General features: G+C 39.4%; 1 protein-coding gene across 1 annotated transcript in view; it reads left to right on the top strand.

Moving 5' to 3' along the window:
- The window catches only part of ETF1 (eukaryotic translation termination factor 1), a 40700-nt gene extending 31403 nt beyond the window's left edge, over positions 1-9297 (top strand). Inside the window, exons 7-11 of the mRNA XM_043983716.1 lie at positions 687-816; positions 3188-3343; positions 4055-4119; positions 6448-6595; positions 6973-9297. Coding sequence (XP_043839651.1) covers positions 687-816; positions 3188-3343; positions 4055-4119; positions 6448-6595; positions 6973-7055 — 582 coding nt within the window. The 3' untranslated portion in view covers positions 7056-9297. The remainder of the gene's footprint in view (positions 1-686; positions 817-3187; positions 3344-4054; positions 4120-6447; positions 6596-6972) is intronic.
- The last annotated feature ends 2361 nt before the right edge of the window (positions 9298-11658 follow it).

The following is an 11658-nucleotide window of genomic DNA, read 5'->3' as shown; positions in this document are numbered from 1 at the left end:
GCTAGCCAACCTTCTGAGAAAAGCTTCTCTATGCTTAATTCGACTGAACCTCAGGCAGCAGCAGACACAGTCAGTCACTGGGACCATACTTAAAAGACTGGTTTGGTAGATATTGGCAGAGCTCTCGAGAACTCATGGTCCCTTCCACACTAGAATAGGGGGTGATTCTTGCTTGGGTCTAGGTTGACTTCCAATTCTGTGATTGCTCAGTTGAGTTAAGAGAACCTGGGTTCAGATTCTAGCTCAGCTACCAGGAGCTATACGTCCTTGGACAGATTAGTGTCCTCATCTGTAAAATAAAGGGGTTGGAATAAATTCTCCAAGTTCCCTTATTCTAAAGCTACGATCCTGGAATCATGTTCCCGGTTCATTAGGTAAAGCCACAAAAGGGTGTTTTGTACTTCTCCAGATAGCTTGACAAGAAGAGACAGCTTTCCCCACAACAAGAGCAAAGAATTCTGTTTTGTTTAAGCTATTTGAAGGGCTCAGAATAGGTAGAGAGATAGTCAGTTGTGGTTGACTAGGGAAGTTTCTCTAGCAGTGTATTCCATAGTGAAAGCAGAGCCTACACTCAGTAAACTAAACCTGTCTCCTCTCCTCAACCCCCAAACTCAAACTTACTGACCCAGTGATCATAATGCCATACTTTGAAAATACTGATGATGTTTTTTTTATTTGTGTCAAAGCGATTGCAATCGAAAGTTTTAAAATTAGTTGATATCTCCTATGGTGGTGAAAATGGATTCAATCAGGCAATTGAGTTGTCTACTGAAGTCCTCTCCAACGTGAAATTCATTCAAGAGAAGAAACTAATAGGTATGGATGGAATGTAGCTAATTCCCATAGTATCCTTAGGGTTTTCCCTATGCCAGTATTTTCCCATCTTTGAAGCAGGTTACTTTTTTGCTTCAAAGGTATAGGAAGGTAATAGGAAGGAATAATTAGAAAAATAATTAGGGTCCTGTTAGAATAATGTTCTTGAAAGGTCCCTTTCAACCATAAAATTCTATGAATCTGAAGATACAAACAATAAGTGTGTTTCATGGTGATCCTAGCCTAAGAATTGCTCATGTATAAAACTGTCCCCAGAGTACCAATACTCCCTTTCGTGTATCATACTGTGAAATCTTGACCATTGCTGGGGGGAGTTTTAATCATCTTACGCCTTATCTTCAATTGTGTTGTAAGCTTTTATTTTTTTCCTCCAATGATTTGGTTTGCATTTGGAAGGTACAGGTTAATTTATATCTTTACTGACTGTCTTCCTTCTCCATTCCTAATCATATGCTGCTGAATACTCCTGAAGAAAATAGTTTAACCGCACTGATGGGTTCTACTATAAATGCATATTTTCTCATCCTAGTGGGACCCTTACTGCTGCATGGTGATCCTTTTATTCTTCTCTGATTGACTGTCATATTCTTCACAATGTGTATTCAAAGCTTCTAACCTCAGATGTTACTTCTCTCTCTGACTTCCTGCTTTACTGAGAAAATAGATACCATCTATCATGAGCTCCCTGTTCTTGCCCACTCTGTACTTCTTAACAAACCCATCTTCATCTTCTGTTTTCTTCCAGTCTAGTTCTGCTTTCAGATGAAGACTCCTTGCCAAGCCTAAAAATTCTCCTTATTTCTGATCCCACCTTCTCACATCTCCAGGAGCTTACCCCTCAAGTCATCCCCCTTCTTTCATTTTCTGTCTCTTATCTACTCATTACTTCCTTTCCATATACAAACATGCTCAGATATTCCTGATGCTTAAATGTTTACTTGACTCTTACCATTCCCCCAAATTATCCTTTATCCCTCCTATTAATAGCCAAACTCCTGGAAAGCATTCTTTATACTCATCCCTATTTTCCTCACCTCCCTCTCCTTAATCCCTTGTACTTTGGCTTACATACAAACTTTTCTCTCCTGTTAACTGCTAAACCCAATAACCATTTTTAAAAGTCCTCAATTGTCCTTAGTTCTGGCGCTTTTGGCACTATTGACTATTCCTTCTTCTTAGGTCCTATATATTCTCTTGGCTTCTGTGACCCTGATCTTCCTTGATTCTCTTCACTTACCTGTCTGACTCATCTTTAATCTACTTTACCAAATCATCCTTTCCCATCCTGCACCCACTAAACTATCCTGTACCCTCTTTGCACTCTCCTTTGGTGATCTGTAACAGCTGTGATGGTGTCTTTTATCTCTTTATGTTTGACTTCTACAACTATATATTCAGCCTTAATCTCTCTTCTGAACTCCAGTCTCATATAACCAACTGCCTGCTAGGAATTTCTAACTGGTTATCCTATAGGCCTCCCAAACTCAGTGATTTCAGTGGAGCTCATGTTATTCTCCCTGTCCCTCTATACCAACCCCCCCCCCCAGTCCCTTCTCTAAACTTCCCTTTTTTTCTTTTTCTGTTACCACCATTTTCCTAGTCACCCAAGTTAGTCATTCTTGATTCCTCTCTTCCTCCATATCCAGTCATTTAGCAAGTCTGCAATATTTCTTGAATCCATCCCCTTCTCTCTACTCAGTCTCTTCCTTAGTTCAGATCCTCATTATCACTTTCCTGGACTATTGTGATAAAGCCTCTTAATTGGTTTCCCTAACTTTAGTCTTTTCTCTAGTCCTTCCTCCAAATAGCTGCCAAATTGTTTCTAAAAACAGATCTGACTGCGTTACTCCACTATTGAGAAATCTTTGAGCATAAAGTAGAAATCCTTCAATATGGCATTTAAAGTTCTATGCAATCTAGTTGTTAATTCTCTTTGCAGTCATGTCATTTCCCTTCATTTTCTGTCCAACTGGCAGACTGATTCCTTGCGATCCTCAAGTTCCTAGCAGTCTACCCATTATTTATGCATAAGGAGTACTCCATGTCTGGGATCCATTCCCTCCCTATCCTTGCCTTGTAGGATTATTAGTTTCCTTCAAAGCATAGCTCAGGCGCCTACTTCCTGACACTTTTCTTGATCCCCCTCTCAAAATCACTTTGTACATGTATCATATGAACGGTTCTACATGGTGTCTCCCCCAGTAGAATGGCAGCTCGTCGAGGGTGAGGATGGTTTTGTTTTGATCATTCTGTCCCCAGCATCTAGCCAGTGCTTTATACCTAGTGGGTTTTTAATACGTGTTTGTTGGGCTCTTGGATTGACTTGTTCTCTTTGGGCATCTTCCGATTGTAGGACGATACTTTGATGAAATTAGCCAAGACACCGGCAAGTACTGTTTTGGAGTTGAAGACACACTGAAGGCTTTGGAAATGGGAGCTGTAGAGATCCTGATTGTCTATGAGAATCTAGATATAATGAGATATGTTCTTCATTGCCAAGGCACAGAAGGTATGATGAGTTACTAGAGTAATGGGAGTATTCTTTTTAGGAATTCATGGTGTCTGGGGCAGTTTTAAAGGTGCAGCATCAAGAAAGCTGATTTTATTGTCACTACTTCTCTTCTACCCCTTCTATCTTTCTTTTCCCTCTCCTGAACTTCCCTTCCCCTTCTGAAATAAGTACATAGATACACCTTTGGATTTTTCTCAATCCCTAATTTATATTCTTTTTGAACCAATGAGGTGACACAGTGGATAGCATATTGGGCCTGGAGTCAGGAAATTCTGAGTTCAAATCTGGATTCACAACATTTCATAGCTATGTCACCCTGAGCAAGTCACTTAACTTCTGTTTCAGTTTCTTTATCTGTAAAACAGGGATCATAATAGCACCTACCTCCCAGGGCTATTGTGAGGATCAAGTGAGATAAGGATTGTAAAATGCTTAGTACAGTATCTCATACATAGTGAGTGCTGTTGTGATCTTGTTAAGGACAGGAATGATTTCTTCTGGGAGTTTTGTTTTGTTTTATCTATATTTCCCCTTAACTCATTACCACATTGCAAAGTTCATACATTCTAAGTGGGTGTTTAGGTAAATATGGAACAATTTCAGAACTTTCACTTCACTTGATAGGTAAATCATTGACTTTGATCCCATCAAGACTAGGCTTATTTTTCTTCTTTTTCTTTTTTCCTTCCATCTCCCAAAAATCTATAGAAGAGAAGATTCTGTACTTGACTCCAGAGCAAGAGAAGGACAAATCTCACTTTACAGACAAAGAGGTATGTATGGGGTTTGTGCTATAACTAGCTGTTTGACCTAGAGTAGTGACTCTTTGGGTCACAGTTTCCTAATCCCTAAAATCAGAGGGTTTCAGCTCTAATATTCTCATTTTTTCTAGGGTTAGTAAACATTGGAGTATTAAAATTCTAACATCAGCCCTCTCATTTAATATAGTACAGTTCTGCTTTTGAGACAACAATGTGAGGACTTAAACCTGTCTTTTTGTTTCTTTCTTTTCTTTTAGTTTCATTTTGTTTTTCAACCATTTGGCAGAAAATAACTTGAGGCCAACATCTTATACCATATACCACAGTGAGCTCAAAGTGAATACAGAACCCAAACTTTAATGGTCATGCCATTAAGAAATTTAAATAAAAAAACAGATCAGTTACTTGTCACAACTTACGGCTAGCAGCAGAGTTCTTAACCAAACTAATGAAAGAAGCAATCACAAAATAATAAAAATTACATGAAATTGAAATGCTTTTGAGAGCAAGTTTATGATAAGGAAAACCTATTGACTAGAAGAAATCTGTGCATCAAATATGTGATGGAACTGATATCTAAACTATATAGTGAACTCTGACACAAATATGTAAGACCTCGATGGATGGATCAGTAGTCAAAAGATATGAACAAGTAAAAAGAATTATAAGTTATTTACTATGTGAGATTGCCCTGCACACTAATAAACTAATATAATGTAGCTGTGAATGGTTTGAGCATTCTGGAAAGGAATTTGGAATTGTTGAAAGTCACTTGGAAAATTACTAAAATGTGTACCATTTAAACCAGAGATCCTAAGTTAGGCATGTACCCCAAAGAGGTTAAAGTCTCATATATATATTTAAAAAAATGAAGTAACACTTTTTGCTAGAAATTATGAAGATGGAGAATTCAAAGAACATGGAAATCCTATGTTAACTGAACCAGGGAACAGTAGACACAATAAATAATGTAAATCAAAAGATTTTAAAAAGAAAAGAAATTGAATGTTTGCTACCCAAACTTCATTTTGAAGACGAGATAGGAAAAGAATTTATTTCCCTTCTTTGCAGAGGTAGAAGACAACAGGTATGGAATATTGCATATAATGTCAGATATATACATAAAATTGTATATAATAAATGCCTTGATTACTTTTGCTTAACTTTTTTTTCCTTCTCTTTTGTTACTGGGATGGCTTATTTTGGGACAGGAGGAGAAATATATTCAAAATTGAAGGTTATAGAAAAACAGATTTAATAAAGAATTTTTTAAAATTATGAATCTTTTGTTTTCCTGTTGCCTTCATTCCTGAATGTATCCCACCTCCTCCCCTACCCACTAAGCTCTTGTAACAATAAGGAGAAAAAAAGAGTCTGATAGTCTAATATAATAGTCTATATCCATAGTCCCCCATCTCTGTACAAGGAAGGAGTACATACTTTTTCAAAACCAAGCTTCTTAGTCATTAAAATTGCACAGTGTTCAGAGTTTGGCATTTTGATTGTTATTCTTTGCTTTTTCATTTTATCGTCGTGTATATTTTCCTGATTCTACTTAGTTTTTGTTTTTTGTTTTGGTGTTTTTGGTGAGGCAGTTGGGGTTAAGTGACTTGCCCAGGGTCACACAGCTAGTAAGTGTTAAGTGTCTGAGGCCGGATTTGAACTCAGGTCCTCCTGAATCCAAAGCCGGTGCTCTATCCACTGTGCCACCTAGCTGCCCCGATTCTACTTAGTATTATTCTACGTCAGTTCATATTCTTTCCCAAGAACAGGAAAATTTAATCCACTTATAAAAATAAATTCTTCATTCCTCTCTATCTTGATCATCTGAAAAACTAAGGTGGCTTTTAAACTAAGACTTGGACAGACTCCTTCAAGTTGGGTCTACATATATCCTAAATCTTGAGGCACTTGATCTGGTATCAGCTTCACAGTCTAGTTTCCTTCAAACAGCTACTTCTTCGATTCTGAGTTTCAGGGTCTTCTTGTGTGGTTCCAGAAAACTGGCCTGGTATTGCTAGCAGCTCCTGGGATGTGTCTTAGTGCTGCCTGGAACTCTTTAAATCGTGTGACTTAGGAAGCAAGCAGTGAGAATCATAATTTGCAAAATTGTTCAATGGGAAACTTAATATTGTAATGTGTGGTATTCAGACTTTTGAAGCTAAATACCAGGAGATATTTTGAGATTTTAGAATATCTTTTGATGTGGCAAAACTAATGAAATTTTGCTTAACTAATTTTCAGGTTTGGGAATTTAGCTGGGAATGGAACTGACATCTAAGCCAGACTATCTTCACATTCTTGTCTTTGTGTGTCTCTCCCATCTGTCTTCTCCCACAGACTGGACAGGAACATGAGCTGATAGAAAGTATGCCACTACTGGAATGGTTTGCTAACAATTATAAGAAATTTGGAGCAACATTGGAAATTGTTACAGACAAGTCACAGGAAGGATCCCAGTTTGTGAAAGGATTTGGTGGAATTGGAGGTAAGCCTCAAATTTTAAATATGGGGTGAAGGTCTCCATAATGCTTGTTCAGTGTCCCAGTTTCAGGTATTGCTCAGTGTCTTAGCCTCAGGGAACCCTAGCTTCTTCTCTGCCTGCCATGCTTTCATCTTAATCATCTTTGGTAGGGATGGGAGTGTCCAGGATGTAAGAGATTTAAAACATGGCTTATCAACAGTCTCATTATTTCATGTAAGATCCAAACTGAATATGAACCTAAAGAGCCAATGCATAGTTGGAAATTTGGCTTGGAGTTCTTCCCTTTGGCTAATTTGGCTCCTAATTCCATAGCAAAGCTAGGCTTGCCCATCTTTCATGTTGTCTGGAAACAAGAGCTTATTCTTTGTTTGTTCCCCCAGGTATCTTGCGGTACCGAGTAGATTTCCAGGGAATGGAATACCAAGGGGGAGATGATGAATTTTTTGACCTTGATGACTACTAGGTAGTCGACCTGGGTCCGGCAAAACGTGCCTCGCCCTCCAGCATCCAACCCAAGGAGCAAATGCGTGGTGGAAGCAAAACAGATCCCTGCCTTATGATTGGAACATTTCCAGAACTTGATCCATGAGCATTGGATATTGAAAACAAAACAGAAACAAAAAAACCCAACCCTACACTTTGATTTGTCATGGTGTCAGTGCAGCAGCAAACTACTAAGTTCCTAAATGCCACTTTGGACTAATTTAAAAAAGAATCGCAGTTTTTACTTTTACTCAATGGTGAAATTGGTTGCTCTTGTATTTTATGAAAAAAAAAAATGATTTTTTTAACCTTCATACATAGAAGCAAAAATACTTTAACTGCTGTAAAACCTTCAAAAGTTAATAGAAGTAAGATCATACTGGTTTGTTTCTTTTTTGATTGGAGAAAATTTCAATTGCTGCATTTCGCGGTGACCCATTTACATGGCATTCTCAGCTTAGACTGCATAAGAAGAAATATACGTGGTGAAATATTGGAACCATTTCTCTCTTGGTCTCTGTTTAATGTTGAAAGGGTAAAATAACAGAAGGCAACGTCAGCTTCTTTTCCCTAAACCCTACACCCCACATACCCCAAGCTGTCAGTTCAAAGGGTACAAGTTGCACTGCACATTCAAACTGACTTGGGAATCACTGGGTCACTGGACTGTTTACTCACATTTATTGTGCAGAAGTACTTGTGCCCAGGTTTCAGGAGCTCTCATCACTGTATGCTCTAAGGAGGGTGCCCAGGATCTTAGCCTGCTAGAAACTAGTTTGGGGGTAGCCAGGGGGTGGGGGGTGGGTGGGAAATAATGGGGCACCTGTGCTGGGATTGTGAGAAATAAAACATGCAATTTAAGTGGAAGCAAAGTAATTTAAAGAAATTTTTATTTTTTACACTCGGGTCTATTCCTTGGTAAAGGGAGGTGGTTGTGTTTTCCTTGTGTTGGGACAGCATGAGATTATGTGAATTTTTTGATTAAAAAAAAAAAGGAGGTGTTTCACAGGGATGACAGACAAGACATGTATGACTGTGCATGTGATTAGAAACCCCCAAACTTTCTGGTGGGCCTGGAACTTCTTTTTAGAATTTGGGACGCACAAGCATCACTCACATGGGAAGTCGGGACAGGGCGGGCTGGGGAAGGGCAGGACCCAGCTCCTGGCATCAAGGACTTAACCATGTTGGATCCAAAAGTGGCCACCAAAATATGAAGCCTGAGCTTGGCTGCTGGGGAGTAAGTTGGATTTACACCCAGCTCACGTGCAGTGCTGTGGAATGCCCAAGAAGGTAACAGTGGATAAAGTGTAGAATGTACCCCGTCTTTGCAATGGATAAAGTGTACCAAATGGACTTTGAGCCAGTGGTTTTCAAAGTCAATGTGGTGTATCACCCACATATTGATGGAAAGTAGTGGGGTTCATTTGGTTTTCAGACTGGGTACTTTTCACACTTTAGTGCCTGACTGCTTCTTCACTGACTTTGACTCAGTCACTCGTAGCTTTATTGGTCTGAACCAACTCCTTGTTCCAAGGTTGCAGACTTGCTTATCGTTCCAATAATCCTGTTTCACTTGAATGAAGGGAGTATGTCTTAAAATGTAACGCTTCTGGTTCTCACACTGTACTCTGAGGTCCAAATGACTGTCTGTCGATGTGTAACCTGATGTGTCAATCTCCCAGTAAGAGTAAATGTTTGGGTGTTCACTGGATTGGGAGGCTTCACCAGAACAGGCTTTTTTTGCTTTGGGTTCTGCTGTTTATTTGCAGAAAACCCAAGTGTGAACAAACTTGCTCTCTTCGCAGCAGTACCTTAGGGTTTTGCCATTGTAAATGGGTCTAATGTGATATGACAAGACCAGAAAAATTGGATGTAAATTTACATATTTGAATATACTGCTTGTTGTTTCACATGATACATTTAGGGTATGCAGCTCCTTTTTTTGTAGTTTTTATTTTTACTATTTAAGTTTGGAAATGATGCCAAATTTTTGTATTTCTTTAATCAATGTGTTCTCTTCGGTGATATATATTGCATTATATATTGATGTGTGTATCAATATATACTGATATGTATTACACTTACACATACACATACGAGGGGGTGAAAATCGTAGCCTTCGCATTCTATATAGCCTCTGCAGAGAGATCCTAAGCAGCGAAATCTTGGTGTTGTGATGTACAGAAATGGAGAAGAGTATTAAACCATATTTAAGAATATAATCTGTGTGCTTGAGATTTTTTAGGACTGGTACTGGGCACTGTTGTGGTAGGAGGGTGGGGTATTAACTGTTGAAACCCACATTCCAGTCAGTCCACAGTCATTGGTATTGTATTGGCTTCTCTCCAGGTATTGGTCTGAGCATTCTGCAGGCTCCATGACCCAGTGGTTGGGCAGGTAGTCACGGTGAAGCTCTGTGTTTGGGGAAGAACAGCTGCAATTCTTCAAAGTCACTTTAGAATCTGGATGTTTTAATAGGCCCAAATAATTCCAGAGTGCCTCTTATTTTACAATATGGTCCTCTTCATAGACCTATGTCGCTGGGAATGTGGTCAAATTGGAGAACAAAATAGCAGAGTAAAGTTTTCCCACCCACCCCAATCTCAAGCCTTGTCTGAAGGTTCTAATGAAGTACTTTTCAGTACTATTCCAAGGGGTTAATAGTAGAAGGAAAGACTTCTTGTCCAAACTCATTGAGCAGTCAAACAAAATTCTCCAGTCCACAATTCTGAGATAACTCCCATGGGCTAACTTTACATAATGTGTGGTTTGGCCTTTTCCCAGTCTGAGATGTAAGCAAGAAGCAAGCCCTCAGGACTCCAGAAGAATGAAATACTTAGGTTCCTTAAGAGTTCATAAGCTGGTTTGGTATGAAAACACTGGTCTTTTAAGTCCATTTAGAAATGTGCAGTAAATGATATCACATTTCTCACTGTATTTCTCCTGCCCTTCCCAGTGAGCCATCCCTTATAAGGAAGTATGAAGATTTAAAAGTGAGACAACATTATGTATTTAGTTTCCTACATCTATTGGTTCTCCATCTATTCAAGGGTGGGGGAAGTTGGGAGAAATTGTCTCCTCATCTCTTCGGGGTTAAGCTGGGATCATAATTTTGAAACCTGTGTCAGTTCTGTTCTATTTACATTTTTTGATTCATTGTGTATAGTTTTTCTGGTCCTAATTACCTCACTTTGCATTAGTTCATATAAGGCCATACTTCTCATTTTAGGCTTTTTCAAGGTGCTTTCCACATTTTATTTGGTCCTCATAGTAACACAGAAATTGATACTGGTTTCTTGGTTTGAGGTGTAAATTTTGATTGGCTAATTTTACCTAATGATTTTTTCCTCTCTAAGACCATGAAACTTTTTTGGGGGGGGGTGAGGCAATTGGGGTTAAGTGACTTGCCCAGGGTCACACAACTAGTAAGTGTTAGGTGTCTTAGGTCTGATTTGAACTCAGGTCTTCCTGCCTCCAGGGCCAGTACTCTATCCACTGTGCCACCTACCTGCCCCAGACCATGAAACTTCTTCACTGATTCCTGAGACCCAGAAAGCCCAACCTGCCCAGGACCAGAGTAGACAAAAATAAGTCTATTTTAAGAGTAGCACTGCATGTGAAGGTTCACTGTTGGGAAGCCACAACAGTCCAATATATATAGGTCAAGACTTGTGGTACACCCTTGGAATTCTTATGGCACTTAGGGTCAGCTCCCTAGCTCATGTTGCTTTCAGCCTGGCACTGCTACGTGGCTGTGAGCCAGGATAGAATTTCAGTCCTGGACCAGTTTCACTCTTGCTGCCAATTAGAATGGGTGCCAACTGTGAGGCCTCCCATTTCTCTCACCTGTCAAGTTCTACCCCCTGTGGTGTGACATCTCTTCCTCAAGCTACAAGAAACCTGGCTATTAGCCTAGAAAACAGTTCTCTCGGAGAAGTACAAAGATCCCACAAGTCAGTAAGGAAGCCTAGGTTACCAGTGAAAACCCAAGAATAGTTTGCACATATAAAGGCTTATATTATGGAGGAGTTTAAATATATGTGTGTGTGTATGAGATGTATACAATACTTAAGTATCACATACACATACACGTCATTACCTCTTTCCCCAAAATGATTCCTAGCACAGTACTTTTGCAGATAGGTGCTTCATAAAAAGGGCAGCTAGATGGAACAATGGAATAGAGTGCCAGGCCTGGAGTCAGGAAGACCTGAGTTGAAATCCGCCCTCAGACATTAGCTGTGTGACCCTGGGCAAGTCACTTAACCCTGTTGGCCTCAGTTTCCTCATCTGTAAAATAAAGTGGAGAAGGAAATGGCAAACCAGTCTACTATCTTTGCTCAGAAAATCCCAAATTGGTCGTACGTGACTGAAACAATAAATGTCTCATTAAATCATGGCTAATTTAAAGAACACAAGGTTTGCAAAGCATTTAACATAGGTTATCTCATTTGATTTTTTTGCCTCAACCCTGGTGATCCTGCATAATGGACAGGCTCCCAAGCTTCCATTTGTTACAAGTGATAGTTACTGTACTGGGCCACTAGGTGGTGCTGCAGCTAAGGATAATGGAGATGTAA

Source organism: Dromiciops gliroides, chromosome 2, assembly GCF_019393635.1.
Source record: "Dromiciops gliroides isolate mDroGli1 chromosome 2, mDroGli1.pri, whole genome shotgun sequence".
NCBI classification, from domain to species: Eukaryota; Metazoa; Chordata; class Mammalia; order Microbiotheria; family Microbiotheriidae; genus Dromiciops; species Dromiciops gliroides.
This window is presented reverse-complemented; position numbering and strand designations above follow the sequence as displayed.